We start from the raw sequence: 22,661 nt of genomic DNA on the forward strand, positions 1-22,661 counted from the left end.
TTTTTTTAATTTGAATTTTAAATAAAAAAATATTTTCTTGTTTCTATCTCTTTTTTAAAATGACATAACTTTATATTATTTAAAATGACAAATACTTTTTCCATTTTCTCTCCAGGATTTTCATTTCTTGTGTCTATCTCTCTCTTAAAATGACATAACTTATGTCATTTAAAATGACAAACACTATACCCATGTAAAAGACAGAAAAATATAACAGACTTTATAATGCTAAATAAAGAAAAATAGAAATAATCTCTCAATACCATAAATATTTAAATTATAATTTTTAATTGGTAATCAATTTAAATTATAATTTTTATTTGGTAATCTATTTAAATTATAACTTGATTAATTAAATTAATAGCTTTACTGAGATTGAACCGATCAAGAGATACTTAGAAGTTAAGCAAACCCAAAACAGTCGAAACGACGGTCGTTTTGCCTACAATTGCGGTGATTGGTTACTTGGAAGGTTGTGCCGTTTCTACCTATATATATAGCCGGAACGGCGTGAAACATTCTGTGTCTTAAGCTTTTGGTTTTAAAAAATAAAGAGAGAAAGATAAGAAGATGGCGCTTTCTAAAGCCAAGGAGATCGCATCTTCCAATTCGGTTGTGGTTTTCAGGTCCCTCTATCTTTTTTCTCTGTTTTGTTTTTTGTTGTGTAAATATGTGTGACGCTGAATCGATTATTTTCTTGAAACGTTCGTTGATGATTGATTGCATTTGCAGCAAATCGTATTGCCCTTTCTGTGTCCAAGTGAAGCAGCTCTTCGGCAAATTGGGTGTCACTTACAAGGCCATTGAGCTCGACTCTGAATGTTAGTGTTTTCTTATCCTCTTCCTTCTTCTTTTTTGAGCTTTTATTTTTTAGGCACCCTTTTATTTGGGCTTTTGTGAATAGTGAAAAGGTTTTCATTATTATTTTTTAGGGAATTGTTGTGAAATGACTACATCTGATTCAGCCTTTTAACGCTTCGTTCATACCTTCACGGTTTTGAATATCAAGTGTGTTAGGGCGTCCCTATTTGTATTATTCTATTCTTAATTCACCCTGTTGCTGGAGGTTGACTATGAATTTATCAAATTACATTTATTTATTTATTTATTTTGTTTTCATATCACTTGTATTTATCGGGTGTGTTTATGCCTGGCTTTGGTCAATGAATGTGGTCATATATTTATTCTCAATTAAAAATAAATAACTGGGCTTATGTATGTTTGTTTTGAATATTTTGTGAATACTAAAGGTGGTTAGGTTGCACTAATTACTCTTTTCTCCTGCAAGATGACAGCAAAGTAAGGCATTTATTACTCATATTGTTTAGTACTAGTTGTGAGGTATACATGAAACTGGTTGATTCCTCTTGTAGCTATTAAGTGATGGTTTTGTAGTTTGTTCATTTCTTGGGATGATTTACACCTCTGGCTGTTAATGATTGGGGTAAATCTGTGCCTTTACTGTTGGAAATCAACATTACATGGTTTTGGTGTATATTTTGTTTTTGGGAAGGTGAATTTTATCATTGTTTTGTCCTCCCTCAACATTACAAGGTTTTGTTCAGTAAAGAGATGCATTTGCCTAAACTGCCTTATGTTCAATGAATTTTTAGTAGACTTTATATGAAGGTACCTTCATTTAAGCGCTCTCTATTTACTAAAGTACCATGGAATGATGCAGGAATGTTTTTTACTAAAGTAGGTATTGAACAGTAGTAACATGTGCTGAATCAGGGATTGGTTTGTTACAAGAAATTACAGTTCCATAGTTATTTTCCAAGTAATCAAATCATAAATGAATGGAATTCACTAGCAATCTGTAATTCGATTTCCTTGTGTTAAGAAAATGCTTCCACCATCTCTTGTACGTTTTTTCTTACCATGATTTTGTCTGTGAAAAATAAGTGAGTTGACCCAAGTGGTTGCACATTTTGCAGCTGATGGAAGTGAGATCCAAGCAGCATTAGCTGAGTGGACTGGTCAGAGGACTGTGCCAAATGTGTTTATTGGTGGAAACCACATTGGTGGCTGTGACTGTGAGATTTAGATGTTTTATAGATCTTAGCTAGTTTTCTTAATCATTGGATTTTATTTCATATAATTTTTTCAAGTTGTTATCTTGATCCTTCTGCTTCTATGCAGCAACAACTGCCTTGCACAATCAGGGGAAGCTGATACCTCTGCTGACATCTGCTGGAGCTGTTGTTGCCGAATCATCTGCTTGAAGGAGCTCAATTTCTGTTTATGTAGAGTTAACTTGCTTAATAAAAATCAGTCTTCATGTATTTGGGTTGGATGTAATTCAATTCAGCACTAAGAAACTCGTGTTTGTTCCTGTGTGATTCTCTTTAAACTAGAAAGCTGTCAAGTAAGTCTATTGCTGAATGATATTTTAGTTGTTGAAAACAGATACACTGTCATAAGTGCTATTTAAATTATTTTCTCGTTCGGCTTGTTTTGGACCTACCAAATATTAGACTTTTAATACTAGAACTGTGATGGACCTCTTATTGGGAAGCGCCTAGTCTCTATTCAATTTCTGAACTTTCCATTTCAGGTTTATGCTTTAGGTATTTTGCATAAGGAGAATCAATTAAACGCCAATTTGAAGTGACAATTTTTGATTGGGTTCTTAGTTATATTGTTGGGTAAGGTTAAATATGTCAATTTGGTTTCAATGATCTCGTAAACTAGGAGTCATTATAGGCGGTTCAAACTCTCTTCCTAAGCCATCGCCAATGCAAAGGGAATTTTCACAGATAAGGGCCTCTTTAATTGTGTTTCAGAAAATAGTTTTTTTATTTTTTAGATTAAAAAAATGTTTGGTAAGTCTTGTTTTGTAAAAATAATTATAAAAATTACAACTGTTTTTAGTTTTTAGAATGAAATTTAAAGAACATGTTGAAGTTATTTTTATTTTGTGTTTTGACTTTTAATTTTTAAAACACAAAAAATACCTATTTCATTAATTATTTTACAAAACGGTTTTAAGAAAGAAAGAAAATCTCAATAAAATAGGCCTTATTTTCTTTTTAATATTTGTTTTGTATTTCCCTTTCCTTTTATATATATATATATATATATATATATATATATATATATATATATATATTCTGTTATCACGAATGGTATAAACTTATGCAGTATTTTATTGTGATATTTCTTTTGACATGGAAGTTTTAATAAAAGACCTATAAATTTTTCTAGTTCCAAACCCTTTTGTTCTTCCACAGGGGTTACAAGCTTGGGTCAGTAACAATTTAACTACAAGTGCTTCCTTAGCGTTGTGGTTATTAAGGTCATAGTTTGCTCTCTTTAATGGCTTTGCTTTTGAAATTATGGGTATCGTTAAGCTATCCGAAGGCCTATATTTTGTACTATTTATTAAATTATAAAAATCTTGTTTTGGTAATTTTAAAACTCGGAATTGAATGAGAAATAAAGAATGGGTTAGACGCAACTTTTTTTTTTTTGGTATCCTAGACGAAACTTTCTTTAGTTTGATTGGTACTTGCTATTTAATAAACGGATAATATTTTTCTTATATTGCATAAGAAAATATTCTTTTCTACATTCACATTTTTCAAATGGATTTTTCAAGAATTTTTTTCTCACTTTTAATTTTTTTTTCTCTCCTATTTATTGTTTGAGTAGGAAATAATACCTTTTTTATGCCACATAAAAAAAATATTACCCTTAATAAATACATATTAACTTGAATTTGATATGAAAGCAAAACTATTTTATTAAAAAGAGATATTTTTTATATATATCCACTTATTTATTGATTAATTCGATTCGAGCATTATCGGACCCATTATAGATAACATTGTCTCTAGATCAAAAAAAAATTTGGATACAAATAAGAATCAAACATATAACTTAATACAATCTATCCAAATTTCTCATCACCAAACCAAATCTAATGACTTTAGATCATTTTCTCTATTGCTCGAACTCGAGAACTGTGAATGACAGGAAATAAGCTCCTTATCTCTTTTTTTAGTAAAACGAGATATTCTAAAATATGGTCTTATATAATAGTTAAAAGTAGCAATAATAATGACATTTTCATTGTTACGATTAAAATTAAGTTCCACTGGTAAAACGATAAACATACTCTTAATATCTAGTTTTCTTTTTCTTTTCTTTTTTAAATCATTTCTCTGCATCCAATTTCCTTATCAATCATTTTTTTTCTCTCTTTTTTCCATAAATTAATTAAATTTTACTAGTTTATGAAAAAAAAAAAATTAACAAGATTGCGATGCTCAAGCATATGTAGACTCAAAAACTTTTTCTTTCGGGTCTACATAGGTAGACTTAAGTCTTAACTGAGGGACTACAAAATGTTTCTATTACAATCAACAATAACAGGTATATATCATCTCAGTGGACTCAATGTGATATTGAACATAAGTCCTCCACACGTAGATGGATATCCCGATTATCTGACAGCAAAACTGATTCCAACTATTGAAGAATAGGAACAATCCATAAAATAGAATGTTCCTTCCTCCACTTGCTCCTACATAAATACTGCTTCACCTTTGCTCTGGGAAGCAGTTCTGGAAGCTTCACATTACCCTATTGGCTGAATTTCAGTTGTTTGTTTGAGCCACGAGCATGTAACACAGCTCAACAACCATCAACCTTGCAGTTGGGAGAGCTAGATGAAGTTTTGGTGCAGAACAAATTGCATCTGGCTCTAAAGGGACCCCCAACTGTGATGCCACTCGATCTTTAGCACTGATATGAGATGGGGAACCATTTTGCCAAGAAATAATGTTTCATTTCCACAATCAGCAAAAAGAAGCCATAACATGGAATATGCAACAATGCAACCAACAAGTAACTACATTCACAAAAAAACAAATTGGATTAGGCATTGGTAATTGTAAATATTAAATAAAGGGAGGGGAAAAAATAGGACTTGGAAATAATCTTGGATACCATGGTACAAATGCCATGTTTTGCATGCTAAGGTATAGTTCTCTCTCTCTTTCATGGTTCTTTACTCCATTTTACTTAATATCATGAGAATATAACCTTAAATGAAAAGGCAACTTGTTTTTCCCACAAAGCCATAAGTTTAGCATGGAAAATGAAAATATAAAGCATCATGCAAGTGAAGGCCCCGGATGTAAATTCAGTAATGTTTTGCACTTCATCATTTAATTTGAAAATATCCATATCATGACCACTTGGTCACGAGAGGCTTCATAAAAAAAAAAAAAAAAAAAATATCACTCCCTGTTAAACCTGACTAGCGAGTGTAGAGTGGAGGTAATCCTTGCATACAGCTTTACCCTTGCATAACTGTAAATAGGTTGTTTCCTGAATTCGAACCCATGACCTTTCGGTCATGAAAGAACAGCTTTACGACTGCTCCGGTTCGCACCCTTATCACGAGAGGCTTCATATAAAGAACTAATTCAACCCAAAAGCTTAAACTATTAGGTGAATAATTTATTCTTTTATATCATATTTCTCTAAACAAATGTGTACTACAGAGTGAAATGACATACCACAAAGGAGCATAAGGTGATGACAAATCAAGAAATGGGTATGGCCACCTGTAGGAATGAGAATGGTCACCATTTTTATTGAAACCATTGTGTCTGCAAAATCTGAAATGCTCAAGTGTAGCATAGCTTACCAAATTGAGACACAAGCATGAATAATCCACTGAAAAATTACGTAAACACCTGTCCATAACACAAAGAAAGATATCCCAAACCAGTGTATTCGCTGAAACGTGTAGGTTAAACTAATTCAAAATATGTGTTATGCAATTGCCCCAAATAAAGATGTTAAAGTTTACGAAAATATTCACCAGACAATTTAGAGCTGCATCTCCAAGGAGCAATATAACATTGAGTGTATGCATGTTCACTGTCATCTACACAAGATGAAAAAACTGATCAAATTAAATCATTAGGAAAAGTGAAGAGGTAAGAGTTAATAGTAGAAATGAAGGATGAAAAAGAAAAGACTATCACTGCAACCAGTGATATCAAAACCACAATATCTTACTGTATCAATTTTATGAATCTACTTTAATGTGACTATCATTTATTTTTGCAAATTAAGGATACATACAGAGAGGGTTCAACCCAATTCTTATCCTAAAGGACATATCTATAATTGCAGATTAGGCATTCTAATATTGGTTATATAGCATATACATCAACCATAACAAACCTGATGAAATATTTAGGAATTAAAATCTTCCCTTTCAATTTATTGGCATCCTCAATGTAATTGCTGAGTGATATTAGATTTCAATTCACTGCAAATCAGATCATTATATTGTCCCACAGACCTTATTTTGATTCCTCCCATCAAAACAGAATTAATTTATTTCAGATTCAAAAAATATCTTGTGTGCAAGATTGCAAGTACATCACAAGCAAAAATGCTCTAATAGAAATACTAAGTACATAGTATCATGAATCATCTTCTTGAAGTTCCAATTGAAGGTTGGCTCTAAGATTCTAGCAACCACATGTACCCAATATCTTACTAAACTCCCAACATATAAAGCGAATTAAGACAAATTTATGCACGAAAAATAAATAAAAATAAAGACAAATTCCTTCTTTGAAATCTAATTGTCAAGGATCATATCAACTAGCTCACTATGAGCCCCAAGTTCAGCCCTTTATAATGACTTACTGTCTTGTCAACCCAATAGGTTAGCAAAAAGTAAACAAAAGGTAAGAAACAATTAATTTGTAGCAGAAACCAAGAGAGAATAAAGTATGAAGTATGGGAATCTTTGGAAGGAGATTGATGCTACTCACAAAGGTAAAATCGAAATCCCTCAGGGTAAGAAATGGAAATATAATGAACCAATAAACGGCATCTGTGAGCATCACCGCCCCTGCATTCATCTGTTTAAAGACACAATTAAACATATTAAAATCAAGGGAAACTAATTCAGCACTGTAATCAACATGTGCAGATATTAAATTCTGAAATTACTAAAAAAGATGTGACGTTCAGATGTGTACTATGCAGTTGAACTTCATTAACAATATCACCCACAAAAGTGCTAGATTTAGTTTGCAGTCAATACCAACCTAATAAATTTAGCAAATTAGGCACATAGTTTTCATATAAAGCTTAACAAGCTTGCCAAAACCATGCTTTTGAAGAGTGAACAAGATAAAAGGCGCACAAAAAAAATCAAAGAGAAGGAAAAAAGAAAAGATGAGGTCACACTTTAAAAGAGAACAAAAAAGTAAAGACAGTTCACAAACATAAACAAAATAACAAAATCATTTCTGCATCTGTATTTTTCAGCCATAGACACAAACATTTGAGAGAGAGAAACTATAAAGAATAGAGAGACATCAACATGGAGCCCACTCTTGTTTTGTGTCTGCGGCGCAAAAATAATTTCTACCATAGATGCAGAAATGATTTGCCCAAAAAATAAAATAAAATAAACAAACACATAGAAGGGAAAGGAAAGAAGTAACAGACCAGAGTTCGAATTTCAATGGACATCCAATTATCTAGAAAGCTATAATTGCTGTTTTTTTGTTGATACCTGGAATAAAATTTGAAAAATGTAACTCCAAATGGGAGCAACTCGATTCTTATGTATTTCAACATGGGGATCAGCAAGGCGTTCCATTCTAGACATATTTGTAGCATCTTGATGTAAGAGAGGCATGTTTGGTCCTTGCTCTTCATCTATTCTAGCAATATTAACATTAAAGGTGGTGCTTGATGTTTTTCTATACTGATGACACCCATACACTGATAGCATACATGCATACTACAAAAAGAAAATTCAGATTGTGAGACTCAAATATGCTAAGAGTTCAGAAATTACATTAAAGGCTTCTAAGAAGAATTAAGAGCCGTACCCCAAAATATATTGTAACCAACGTGAAGGTCCACCTGCAAGAAATCCAAAATAACCATAACCAAAAGTTCAAAGCCAATAGTAAAGAAGTAGAAAACATTGAAATGAAACTGAAATAAAAACTAAGACAGTTAAACCATCATAAATGATTTTGAATTCAATTACAATGCTTAATTCAGAAAGAAGAATTTGTTCACTATTATAGCTTTAAATCACCTATTGTTGGGATAACTAAGTGGATCCGACACCATGTCTCAACCCAAAACCTTAAGGCATTGGGTTAATCGGTCCTCTCACTTATATGCATTTCACTTAGCCCATTGGTGGATGATCTCCCGTCACGGGCTCCTCCTGAACCCGCCATACTCAAAGCTTAAGCTAATAGGTGAGACTACATTTATGGTTTTCATATATATCTCTAACATCATCATCTATGAAAACTAGCCACTCAGTGTATACCACCACTATAAAAATGACAGGAACCATTAATCAAGTAAAATATAGAGAGACATCAACAAAGTGGAAACACTTACTGAGTGTAATAATAAAATATGGTGCCACCATTGATACGAATTTTGGCAACTATTGTTGCCAAAAGAGAAGAGAATGCAATAACTCGAAAACCTAGCAAATAAAGAGGGTGAATTTCTTTAAGGCATGGTTTCCATGTTTCATCACCAGATAAAGTCCTGTCTTGCTGGTTTTCTCCTTTGCCAGATGTAAAGTTCCTTGCATTTTCATACTTCCATATTACAAGAAACGCAAGAACCATAGGCAGCAAAACACAAACTGCACACAGATATACCCTCCAATTTAGCCAATAACTGAGGGTGGTTGTGTCAGTAGTGGTATCTTGCAGCAGCATCCTGATAGAACAAGAAGATGCTAATATTAAAATTTCACACAATTGTTTCCAAAATAATCCTCTTAGTGCAACTAAGAAAGTAGCCACCAGATAAGTTTTTGCAGCCAAAGTACAATCTATTGATAAATATGTACCAATGTCAACCAAATAATAATAAAATGATTACACTAATACAAGAATATGTTTCCCTGTCTATAAGGCAAATACCCCTTCATGAGAAAAACAAAAAAGAAATCCTTTCATTACTCAACTTCAAGTTTTTAATCAAATAACATTGTAGCTACCCTTATTGTACTTTCTTCCAGAGCAGAGCTTCAACAAAACACTTAAAATTATAACAACACAACTCAAAATGTAAACTCCAAATCAACTACTCCATAATTGGATTTCAAATAAATCATAACTGGCCCATGATTATGTGACCCCAACAGAAACAACACAGGGTAAAGCTTGCTAAATTTGAAACCGACAGTTTCTTTTTGCCAATTCATTCTAACCCTCCGGTGCTACAACATCGTTCAGTAAAATAAGAATAAAGCCATTTTCCAAAATTTGAAGCAGACTTTCCTAAAACCAGCAATAACCCATATTTCCATTAACAATAAACTGAATAAAAAACAACAGATTGAAGTATGAAATAAAAAATAAAAATAAAAAGAGAGGAAATTTTGATGTATGGATGTTAAAATGTGACAAAAAAAAAAATCAGAAAAAATTTAAATTATACAAAATAATTTCATCGCCATTTTGGTACAGCCAAATGCTAAAGCTCTTGAGAAAAGGAAGAGATGAATGAAGATTGGAAACCTACGAGGAAATGGTAAGGATAAGAGGAATATGGGCAATGAAGAAATGGGAAGCGGCAACCTTTTTTGTTTTTGGTGAATGAATACTACTATTTTGGGAAATGGATAAATAAAATAAAAATAAAAATGAGAGAGTGACTTTTATCCGTTTATTCAATCAAGCGGTTCATATCATTAGTTTCCACGTCATTAAAATGATAAAATAAAGAATTTATCTAATCTCATGTTACAGGAGAAATGATATCTTATGTTATAGAAACACATGTGGTGGGGTCTACTATCTACAAAAAAATAAATGTCACCGTTTTCGATGAGTCTATAAGAGATAAATTACTCTTATGTTGCATAAGAGTAATTTTTTCCTAAAATAAAATTAGGGGAAATTTTTTTTATTTTAAAGACATAAAATTAAGTCAGTTTAAGAAAGAGATAGACACAAAATAATTTTTTATTTAAAATTTAAATTAAAAAATACTCACTTTTTTTCTCCCATAATTTCTATTATTTTGTGTCTATCTCTTTTTATACCGAACCCATAAAAGTATATTCAAAATCTGAATAACTTTTATATTTAAAATTAACGCGTAAATAATATATAACATATTATTGACTAGGTTCGTATATTATAGACTAATCGTCCCAATAAAAGTAGGGTTTTATGTTTATCATTTAATATAATATAACATCATTTTTACACACACATTAAAGAGGTGGAGTCCACATGTTTTTCTTTCTCTGTCACCATTCCATTTTCTCTTCCTTTTGATGTGAGAGTTGGGAACAACACTTACATTATGTTACATAACACTAATAAAACCCATGAAAGTAAAGGAATATATTTTTCATGGAGACTTTTATTTAGTAGATTTTACTAATTTTATTTTGTCTATATGAAATAAAGAGCATGTTACCTTTATATATATATATATATATATATATATATATATATATATTGATAAATTTTTATAAACTCAAGAGAATACACTTCATACATAAATAATTACTCAAAATACATAAATATATTTGAGTTTATAAAATTTTATAAATAAAAAAAATTATTTAATAATCTTTCTCATTAAATAAAAAAATTATATAAGTAACATTGAGATCATTGTTGTTAAAATCTCGATTTATCACTATGATTTTACGATTTTTTTTTATCAAAATAATTTTATTAATATTTCAAACGCTTTTACGTTTTTAAGATTTTTTATGATTTTTGTATATTACGATTTTACGTTTTACGATTTTTTAATTCTATTCCGATTTTATTTAAGATTTTAATTTTAACAACATTGATTGAAATATATATTCCGCATACAAGTAAATAGTACTGCTACTCCAACAATGGATTTTATTATTAGAACTCTGAAATTAGAAACAGTGACCATTTTGCTATGCCTGGCCAAAAAAATTACCAGACTGTCACGTTAATAGTAAATTTTTCCAAACTGGCATGTGGAATAATTCGCTACACTGTGTAGCGAAATATGCTTGCAAATAATTCGCTACTCAGAGTAACAAATTATGTCACGTCAGAATACACAGTCAGCAAAAATGACACGTGTCAAGCAGGTAGTAATTCGCTACCCTGTGTAGCATATTATGTTCGCAAATAATTTTTGACAAGTGACATACTTTTGCAGGAAAAAGTTGACGTGTCATAATTCGCTACTACTTGTAGCTAATTTGGTTTGCAATATTATCACGTGTCACGAAATTATTGGCCACAAAATTCGCTACCAATGATAGCGAATAATGACATGTGGCAGTCTGATAAAAAATATTATTCACATAGTATTTGAATAAAAAATTTGACAAAACGAGACATTTTGATAACTGTTCCCGCAATTGAATGAACTTCGCATTCACGTTATCTCGTTCTAGATTCTGTACTTCCTGGTGATTTAACAATTGACTTGATAGATTTCGTCCCACGTCATGCTCGGCATGGCACGTGGAATATGGAGATTCATTCTGAAAATTATTATATTGTGATTGACATGCAAAATGGTAATTGTGTTGGGGATGGCACGTGGGATAACATCTATTTTTTTAAATGAAATAAATTTAAAATTTTAAAAAGAACGAGATATAAAAAGAATATCTTTATTTTATTTTATTTTTTAATGAGATTCATATTTTTTTGTTTACTTTTTTTTTATAAAACTTAATTTTATCTCCAAAGAAGATAAATTTTTCTCTTTACTTTGTAGTTTGTAGGATGAATATAATAACAATTTTATATTTCATTAACTGGAATTAATTTTTCTTTTTAAATACTCTCATTTATTTTATAGAATGACAACTATTATCTTTTAAAGTTATCCTTTCATCGTCTTCTAATTGATTTCAAATTGCTTATTTTAAATTTCGAAGAATATAATTATGAAAAAAAAAATATTACTCTCATTTTACATGAGATAATTATCTTATCTTCTCTCACTTCAAAAACCACACTCCTTTTTTTTTTTTTTGCTTTTTAATGGTGGATCCCACTTGAATTTTCTCTACAGCATGAGAGAACTACTCTCATGTAATAATCTCCATAAAAAATTATAAAAAAATTAACAAAATACTAAAGTGGTGGCAAACAATCATATTAAGTGTTGCAAATGAAATGTTTGATAAAAGAAATGGAGTATATGATCCAAATCATTGTACACAATTTATTTAATTTTATTACAAATAAAATAGTATTTATTCTTTTTTATCTCCAATATTTTATTATTGTTATAACTAATTATCTCTTAAAAAAAGTTTGACTTTATTATGTGATTTCATATATATACCAGATAATTAATGGTTTGAAAGCCGTTTCATTCCAAAATCCTACCAAATTATAAATTGGGAATCATTATTTTACCCCATTTTTTTATATTCTAATTTTTTTTTTCTATTTTATAGAAACATCATCAAGTATTCCAAACATAACGTTGATACACACAAAAATTTAGCAATATATATCACTATTTATATGTTTGAGATTTTGAACTAAGTAGGATGGTTGATTACTCGATCACTTTATGTTGAAGTCTGAATCTTCTTGAAGAATATTGGTTGTAACTTGTAACGATTGAACACAGAGAGAAGGCATGCATGCAAGCCACTCTATTGCTTAAGTTAAACAAGTATTAAGAAAGCAGAGAGTATGAAAGGAATGGTGTTTATACTCGCAGTACAAAAAAGACGCAGCATAGGGACATTATCTTAACCACATTTAAATTTAATGTCGTAAAACCAATTTTTACTACGCATTTAATGTGGCAAAATAACTCTCTCTGTTAATCAATTATCACATTAAATCTTTTCTTATTCTCGCTTCTTTTGCTTCTCATTTTTTTTTTCTTTTTTTTTTATATTGTTTCTCTTCTCCCCTAAGCCTTTTTTCATTCCTTTCTCCAAAATACGTCTCATTTTCCTTCTCTGATCCTTCTATGCCCGTAGAGGTATATGAGCCAATGTGTCTTTGCTCGACTCCGCAGAGAATCGCAATGAAAGATTCAAGGATTTTTCATCCAAAAAGTCGAACAAGGCACAACATAAGTAGTAAAACCTAATTTTTAATTGTTTTTTTTTCTTTTTTTCTTTTTCTTTTTTCAGATTCAATTTCTCTTGTTGATTTTCTTCTCTATCGCCGAATCACAAACCAGAGCTTGAATGCAGCATTTACTTTCATTTTTGAAGATTCTATGGATTTATCACCGATATATAGGATCTCAGATTCAAACCTTCTCGATTTCTAACAAAATATTCAGAATCCCTAATTGGTAAGTGTTCATTTGTCACTCATTTTTATTATAAATTTCTGCTTTTTTATTTTATTTGAAATTCTTAGCATATTAGATAAGAGAGAGAGAGAGAGAGAGAGAGAGAGAGAGAGAGAGAAGAGGGAAATTGATTGGTAACCCCAGTGGAAGCCATTTGTGTTGGGTTAGTGTTGAAAGTTCTTGTGTTGATGTTTAGGGCCATGGCTTGGAGTTGGAGATGTAGTTGTGTGGTCTTAGTTGCTGTAATGCTTCTGGCACATATGGCTTCTGCAGGTTCTATTGTCAAGAACCTACCGGGTTATAATGATGACCTTCCATTCAAGCTTGAAACTGGGTGAATTCATTTCTTCTTCTGTTTTTTTTTAATTTTTTCTTTTTTTTGGTAATATGTTCATTTCTTCTTTTGTTCAAGTGATTATTTATTATTTTTTCATTGATATAATCATAATTTAGTAAATAAAGTATAATTTCTATAAATTAGAGATTTCTAAAAGTAAAATTTATATTTAAGAGATGGAGATTATGATTGTTCATCAATACCTTGAGTTTAGCTTAGATTGGGAAACAAAATTTTTTAGAGTAATCTTATATTCAGCAAGCGTTCTTTGCTTTCTTGAGAGATTCATGTTCGTTGAGGGTGATCTTGTGAGTTTTTGAAAATATATCGTAAGAAACAAATCAGTTAATATTATGCTTAGATGGCCAAATTTTGATTATTCCTGGTCCTTGACTGTTATCTGTCATTCTGAAAGTTGTCCCTGAATTTCATTGAGTATGACTACCCTGAATACCTGACTTTGCAAGAAACATATTATACTATTTGTTAGTTATAGACAGGGGCGGCACATAGTGCATTGGCTCCGTGCAGTTTTATTTTTTCAAATCTGGTATTTTACTTGGATATTTTATTTTTCATTAATTTGGCCCCAAGCTCTGCCACTGCATATCGATTCATGTCATGGTGGCTGCAAAGTATATAATAGAAGTTATTGGGCTATGTATATGGTCATCTTAAGTTACCTATACCAATGCTTCACAATCAAGTCCTTTCCATTTCAGTTTGTTAAAGGCTCATTCAGCCCTGATTTAGAATGGGCATGGATATAGGTTATCTGTGATAGATTAGGGTAGATCATCATATGAAGTTGTTCAGAGAACATCTAATATACAGGGAGGCTATGAGTTCCTTGTGTTTAGGGTCACTTTTTATATTGAGATGAACTTTTTACAGTTTTAGAAATTATCGCGATTATCTGCTAAGTTATTTGCATGTTTCCTCTTCCTGTTCGTATGTTGTAGGGTTATTCTTTCCATATTTACTGTTTGCCTTTCAGCCCCCATGCATGTATGCTGCACTTCCATAGTGATTTGTCTATGAGCTAGTATTTTATCTTGGTGTGAAATAATGAAGATTTTCGGTTAATGGGAAAATGTAGCTCAATTGTATACAGCTGATTTATTATAAGTGTATATTTTAAAGAAACTTCACAAGGATTAGAATCATGATATAAAGACTTACAAGCTGAAACTGGAAAATCTTCAAACACTTAAAGATGCTGCTTATAGCTCAATTATATATATATAATAAGACTTTTGGACTTTATGTTGGTCATGTCCATGTTGCAAACAGCATCCAGGAATAAAGAATTATAATGAAGCAAACTTACCCATTTATAATATTTGTCAACTGATGTTTTAATACGAATCTAGAATCTCCTACCTGATAGAAAAATGACCTTGAAGGTCGAAGCATGTGAGAGGGAAAAATAAAACTTTTCAAGCGAAATAACATATGCAATCAAGATTCATGCTTTAAGACAGCATGATGTTGCCTTTGTTTGTGATTCAAACACCAAGGAGATTAGTGTCAGGTTTGAAGGGTTCAAACCTTCTAACGTTGATCCACACCACCCCACGTCAAGATGCAAGAACTTTTCTTGAAAAGCCACCAATTGATCACCACAAAAGCTTGCTAGGCGTCCAATGTGTGAAGGAGGAGGCTAGGTAAAGGTGTTTAGAAGAGTGAAGTCTTCAGCATGAAAGCTTCACAAAAGTGGGGCATGGATGCTCTTAGAAAAGGCTAGGTTAATTCCAAAAACACTTAAGGAAAAACCTAACAAAAGTGGCGCACCAGAGGAAGCAAGGATGCAATCAGATTTTCTACCCCAAATTCTGATCACAAATGGAGCACATAAAGGGAGAGAAATTGTGGAGTTGTTGCAATTCAAAATTCCCAACAACCTACCATACAATCCGCATGAGACTAGATCTTTATCTAGTCAAAATTCTGACCTAATGGCCATCATATGGCCTGCCATCTATGCGCCCCATTCAGCCCCAAAAGGGGTCCAGATACGTTGAGCAGTTGCATTCAAATTTGAACCAACTCACTCACTGATTCTCTCAACACAACCAAATCTGATTGGAGCTGATTTGGTTGACTAGATGACACTTTTAATCACACCAAATCAGCGCCCCAAACAGCTCTTGGTGATCTCCAAAGATCTCCTCTTGATACAAGGGATTTGTTCCAACAAGATCTTATCTTATCCTTTTGTTATGAAACAACTTTTCATAGCCAATTCAAATTCAAACATTTAAATTCAAACATTCAAACATTTAAATTCAAAATTCAAATTCTAATTTTAAATTCTAAATTCAAATTTCAAAATTCAAATTCAAAATTAAAATTTCAAATTTCAAATTTCAAATTCAAAATTTGAATTTCAAATTTCAAATTCAAAATTTGAATTTCAAAATTCAAATTTAAATTTCAAATTTCAAATTCAAAATTCAAAATTTAAATATTTGATAATTAATTTAACTAATTAAATTAGTTAGTAATGTCTTGGACCATCCAAGCCCATTACATGATCCATGTGCCCTTTTCCCTTTTAGGTGTGCTTCCAAACTTCTTCTTGGGCTACCAACCATTATTAGGTCCAATACCTTTAATGCTAAATCATCATGACAATAAGGTGTTAGTGTGTGACCCATTAGGTCCAACATAGCCACTGACATAAATGGGCTCGGGCCCAACAAGCCCACAACCCATTTAATGACAACACAGAGCACTAGCAATGCTTTGTTGCCCCAGAACTAGTTAGATTAATGACTTGATCATCCTATTACACATATTTGGTTGCCGTATGCATTTCCTTTTGTCTCGGTTATCTTCCCATTAAACCTAGGGTGAGGTTACCTATCAACCCTTGCGGTTTAGGGTAAGCTTTAATCCGAAATAGGGAATCTTCAATTTACTGACTCTAAAGACAGATAATCTCATGATCTCTTTTACTATGCATAGATTCCCGAGTCTTGTAAATGTCATCCCGATTTCTCCGATTTACAGATAACCTAATCCATTACAGAGATTTGACGAATTCCTTCAGCTTATCACCCTAGGCCTGTGCTCTTTCAGGACATGCCCAAAAGTATACCTATGAGTCTCCATGTTTCAGGCAGACGAGGTATACAATCAAAACATGCCTTCTAGAACACAGTCTAGGTGACAACTTATGGTCTAAGGAAAGACATACCCAAATATTAAGAGACTGCTCTAACGATACTTTTGTAAGATTTCCTCATAGAGTCTCTTGTGGGTCTGTTCAGTGTGAGCTATACCCTTATAGGTCCACACACGACTTTAGCTAAGACATCTCAATATCTGTAGCTCATGAGGTCTTTACCTTGTATCCGAATACAAGTAGATAAGTCGTGCTAGTCTTACCCGAGATTACTGATCCCCATTCTCAGTGTCTCTAGACTAGGAACATAAAATTAGGAATAAACATCTGGTATCCTTAAATCCTCATGATCGTGATCTCATCATAGATACTCAATAGATATCTATTTTATTCCAAGGGGTTTATCCAGTTACTTATATAATATAATATATTAACAATAATATTGAGACAAAATATGAAACAGGATAAAGAGTGCTTATTATTTATTTGCGACAATATAAAAGGTCCACATATGTTCTAATCTAATCAAAAGATTGTCTCTAGGACATCCATATACTAACAAGCTCCCACTTGGCCTAGAGCCAATCTGACCTAAGTCGTATACCCAAAGCCTCATAATGACTATCATGTTTTCTCTGAGAAACAACCTTTGTCAGAGAATCGGCTAGGTTATCATCTTATCAATGATTACTCTAATCAGGTGATATCTGCGGAGCACGTGCTTAGATCTTTGATGAGACCTAGGTTCCCTTGACTGCGCAATGGCTCCAGTGTTGTCGCAAAGCAACTGTATGGGCTCATCCACGCTTGGAACCACCCTTAGTTCAGATATGAACTTCTTGATCCACACGGCCTCCTTAGCTGCTTCTGAAGCAACTATGTATTCAGCTTCTGTCGTTGAATCTACTGTAGTCTCCTGCTTGGAACTCTTCCAAGATACTGCCCCACCATTTAAGGTGAATACGAACCCTGATTATGACTTGCAGTCATCTTTGTCACTCTGAAAGCTGGCATCAGTGAATCCTTTCACTGTAAGCTCATCAACCCCACCAGAGACCAGAAACGCATCTTTAGTTCTTCTTAAGTACTTAAGGATGATCTTGACTGCTGTCCAGTGACCCTCTCCAGGGTCAGACTGGTATCTGCTCGTAATGCTCAAAGCATATGAGACATCTGGTCTCGTACATATCATGACATACATGATGGATCCAATAGCCGAAGCGTATGGAATTCCACTCATGTGATCCTTCTCAGGCTGTGACTTAGGACACATAGCCTTTGAAAGATGTACCCCATGACTGACGGGAAGAAAACCCCTTTTCGACCCTTCCATGCTAAACCTCTTTAGCATCTTATCAACATACGTGGATTGAGATAAACCCAGTAGCCTCTTGGATCTATCTCTATAGATCTTTATACCAAGTACAAAGGTCGTTTCTCCCAAATCTTTTATGGTGAAGCTTTCTGAAAGCCAGTCTTTCGTTGTTTGTAATGTGGGGATATCATTTCCTATTAGCAATATGTCATCTACATAAAGTACTAGGAATACGACATTACTTCCACTAACCTTCTTGTAAACACAAGGTTCATTCTCGTTCTTGATGAAACCGTTACTCTTAACGACTTCATCAAAACGAATATTCCAACTCCTTGATGCTTGCAATAGCAGCATAACACGATCCTAATAGATTTGATCATGGCAACTGGTGAGAAAGTCTCATCATAGTCAACTCCTTGTCTTTGACGATATCCTTTCGTAACCAACCTAGCTTTGTAGGTTTGAACGTTGCCATTTGCATCAGTCTTTCTTTTAAAGACCCATTTATTACCGATAGGAACTATTCCTTGTGGTTTAGGAACCAAGGTCCATACCTTGTTTTGATGCATCGAATCTATTTCATATTCCATGGCTTCAAGCCATTTAGAGAAGTCAACATCCTTGACCGCCTCCTCATAGTTACCAGGTTCATAATCCTCGACGGTTTGTTGATTCTCAATCACAAACCCATACCTCTCAGGTGAATAGATGACCCTAGTAAACCTACAGAGTTGTGTGTTTACTTCTCCATTGGAGAATGTTGCCTGCGGAGCAGACTCGGGTTTCTCAATCTGTTCTTGTGGTCCTTGAACTTCTTCAAGATCAATCTTACTCCCACTGGCTCCTTGAGGGACCAAATCCTTCTCAAGGAACTCAACATTCTTGGACAGAAACGCCTTGTGTTCATACATAGAGTAAAAGTAGTATCCCTTAGTACCTTTAGGATACCCCACAAATAGACATTTAGTACTCTTAGCACTAAGCTTGTCTGATGCCAACGCTTTGACATATGCTGGTGTTCCCCATAACCTGAGGTAACTCAGGTTGGGTCTCTTACTGTTCCATATCTCATATGGTGTGGTCTGAACAGATTTAGATGGTACCCTATTTAGAAGGTATGCCGCTGTGTCTAAGGCATATCCCCAAAACGATTTTGGAAGTTGAGTCTCACTCATCATAGACCTGACCATGTCTAACAAGGTCCTATTTCTCCTTTCGGAGACACCATTTTGGTGTGGTGTGTAAGGTGCAGTAAACTGCGAGAGAATTCCATTTTCTCTCAGATAATCCTGAAACTCATGGCTCAGATATTCACCACCACGATCAGATCGCAATGTCTTAATCATCTTGCCACGCTGTTTCTCTACTTCATTCCTAAACTCTTTGAATTTTTCAAAAGCTTCAGATTTATATCTCATTAGGTACACGTACCCAAATCTCGATTTATCATCAGTAAAGGTAATGAAATAGGAGTATCCTCCTCTAGCCTCTATAGACATTGGGCCACAAACATCAGAGTGAATGAATTCTAATAACTCACTAGCCCTATGACTCTCAAGCCCTTTGGGCTTGTGACGAGTCATTCTTCCCAGCTAGACAAGATTTACATTGTCCATAGGATTCCAAATCCATGGAATCTAGGTATCCATTTGCATGCATCCTAGACAATCTTGTTTCGTTTATGTGCCCTAGTCTACAGTGCCAAAGATACGATTAATTATGTATCCTAGGTCGTTTCACATCTACATTGAGCACTTATGTTCCCATTTCCTAAACATATAAGCCATTTATTAAAGAAGCAGTACCAAAAATAATATCATTCGAAATGATAGAAAATGTACCATCCCTAATAGTGAAAGAAAAACCATCTTATTCTAAACAAAAAATAGAAATAATGTTTCTAGAAATGCTGGGAACATAAAGACAATTATTCAAATGCAATAAGAGGCCCGTAGGCAAAATGAGGTCGATATCTCCAACAACATGAGCAGTAACTCTTGCTCCATTACCAACGCGGAGGTCCACCTCGTTCTTCTCCAATCTTCTAGGGCTCCTAAGCACCTGCAACACATTGTAGATTATGAGAACCACAACCGGTATCCAATACCCATGAAGTCGGATTAGCATAAGAATAATTTATCTCAATTATGTAAATACCTGAGGTAGAAGCATCACCATGCTTCTTGTCCTTCACACTCTTCAGGTAGTCTGGACAATTCCTCTTCCAATGGCCATTCTTGCCACAATGGAAGCACACATCATCGCTTTTGCCCTTGGGTGCACTCTTACCTTTCTTTTTGCCTTTCCTTTTATTGGGTTTTCCTTTGGGCTTAAGGGAGTTTCCTTTTGCAGGCTCCTTGCCCTTACCCTGGTCTTTTTAGGCCCACCAATCAGAAGAGCTTGTGTCTTATCCTTCTTGATAGACACTTCAACAGTTGTTAACATACTTAATAACTCTAGCAAGCTCACAAGCATCCCATGCATGTTGTAATTCATAATGAATTCACTGAAAGAAGGAGGAAGTGATGATAGAACTAAGTCATTAATTAATTCAGCATCCATTATGAAGCCTAGACCCTCTAGCTTCTCAATGAGCGCTATCATCTTCAGGACATGACGATTAAAAGACATGCCTTCAGTCATCTTGCATAGGAACAATTCCCTAAAGGTCTCATACCTCTCATGCTTATCCTTCTTATCATACAACTCCTTGAGATGAAGGACAATGGAGGGGGCATCCATATGCTCGTGCTGTTTATGCAGATCGTGTAACATGGATGCCAGCATGATGCAACAAGCCAACACATTATCATCCATGCGTTGCTTGTGGGCCTCGAAATCAAATTTTGCGAACCCATCTTCCCCTTCCTTAGGCACAATAGGTAAAGCAGTGTCAAGGACATAAGCAACTTTTTCGGCCCGCAGAACATTTCCGACGTTCCGACACCAGTCCCTAAAATTAGGACCGGTTAATTTGTTTGTATCGAGTATTGAGCGCAGTGACAGTGGTTTAGTCATACTAAAAGCTGAAAAATGTAAAGATAAATTAATTAATATATTGTCGTGTAATAAGAGAAAATTATTAAAGACTTTAAGTAATATGCCCCTCCCACTATTTTATCTAAGTCAACGACCCTTAAACTCTGACTTAGGGTTGTTCTACTTTTAGATTTTACCTTAGTGGGATTTTAAGAGTGCAATTAATTATTTTAACCCTCGTCTGGAACCGCAAGATTAAATTAAATAATGGGTTGATCTTTATCAACAATATCTCATACCCTCTCTTATCATTAGGTTGACAACTCCTTGTCACTTAGTGCTGCATCTCATGCAACCAACCTAGCACTATTACAACTGAGCCTGCAATTCATGTTCTCAGTTAAGCACTAACCAGCACCCTACAGTGGGTCCCAACTGAGTTGTGGAGCACCACTATTTATAAGAGGTTTTGAGTAATATTGGTGGTGGGAGGTAATCATGCGCTTAATAATTTTTCCTTTTAAGGGTTCCTTTTATTTAGGGTTTATTAAGTCTCATCAAACGCATATGTATTATTATCATGCTAGTCGTAACCTATGTCAAACATCTTTCGGAAAGGCTAGCTTAATTCCAAAAACACTTAAGGAAAAACCTAACAAAAGTGGCGCACCAAAAGGATGAGAGGAAGCAAGGATGCAATCAGATTTTCTACCCCAAATTCTGATCACAAATGGCGCACATAAAGGGAGAGAAAGGGTGGAGTTGTTGCAATTCAAAATTCCCAACAACTTACCATACAATCCTCATGAGACTAGATCTTTATCTAGTCAAAATTCTGACCTAATGGCCATCATATGGCCAGCCATCTATGCGCCCCATTCAGCCCCAAAAGGGGTCCAGATACGTTGAGCAGTTGCATTCAAATTTGAACCAACTCACTCACTGATTATCTCAACCAATCAAATCGATTGGAGCTTATTTGGTTGACTAGATGACACTTTTAATCACACCAAATCAGCACCCCAAACAGCTCTTGGTGATCTCCAAAGATCTCCTCTTGATACAAGGGATTTGTTCCAACAAGATCTTATCTTATCCTTTTGTTATGAAACAACTTTTCATAGCCAATTCAAATTCAAATTCAAACATTTAAATTCAAACGTTCAAACATTTAAATTCAAACGTTCAAACATTTAAATTCAAACGTTCAAAAATTCAAATTCCAAATTTAAATTCTAAATTCAAATTTCAAATTTCAAATTAAAAATTCAAATTTCAAATTTCAAATTCCAAATTTGAATTTCAAAATTCAAATTCAATATTCAAAATTTAAATATTTGATAATTAATTTAACTAATTAAATTAATTAGTAATGTCTTGGACCATCCAAGCCTATTACATGATCCATGCGCCCTTTTCCCTTTTAGGTAGGTTTCAAAACTTCTTCTTGGGCTACCAACCATTATTAGGCCCAGTACCTTTAATGCTAGATCATCATGACAATAAGGTGTTAGTGTGTGACCCATTAGGTCCAATATAGCCACTGACATAAATGGGCTCGGGCCCAACAAGCCCAC

General features: G+C 33.6%; 2 protein-coding genes across 2 annotated transcripts; one reads left to right on the forward strand and one right to left on the reverse strand.

Moving 5' to 3' along the window:
- The first annotated feature begins 491 nt into the window (after window positions 1–491).
- On the forward strand, window positions 492–2,453 carry LOC133294172 (glutaredoxin). Its single transcript, XM_061492821.1, has 4 exons — window positions 492–626; window positions 733–821; window positions 1,938–2,036; window positions 2,143–2,453. The coding sequence occupies exons 1-4, from the start codon at window positions 571–573 to the stop codon at window positions 2,223–2,225; spliced, it is 327 nt and encodes a 108-aa protein (XP_061348805.1). The 5' UTR covers window positions 492–570; the 3' UTR covers window positions 2,226–2,453.
- A 1,830-nt stretch (window positions 2,454–4,283) lies between these two features.
- Window positions 4,284–9,575, reverse strand: LOC133294173 (uncharacterized). The gene is made up of 9 exons (XM_061492822.1): window positions 9,556–9,575; window positions 8,413–8,745; window positions 7,881–7,914; window positions 7,559–7,789; window positions 6,807–6,896; window positions 5,837–5,902; window positions 5,660–5,751; window positions 5,529–5,576; window positions 4,284–4,855 (listed from the first exon to the last, which is right to left on the reverse strand). The coding sequence occupies exons 2-9, from the start codon at window positions 8,742–8,744 to the stop codon at window positions 4,744–4,746; spliced, it is 1,005 nt and encodes a 334-aa protein (XP_061348806.1). The 5' UTR covers window position 8,745; window positions 9,556–9,575; the 3' UTR covers window positions 4,284–4,743.
- Window positions 9,576–22,661: the final 13,086 nt, after the last annotated feature.

The sequence above is a fragment of the Gastrolobium bilobum genome, unplaced genomic scaffold (assembly GCF_033153095.1).
Source record: "Gastrolobium bilobum isolate Gb01-03AN ecotype WA unplaced genomic scaffold, APGP_CSIRO_Gbil_v1 utg45992, whole genome shotgun sequence".
Classification (NCBI taxonomy): Eukaryota; Viridiplantae; Streptophyta; class Magnoliopsida; order Fabales; family Fabaceae; genus Gastrolobium; species Gastrolobium bilobum.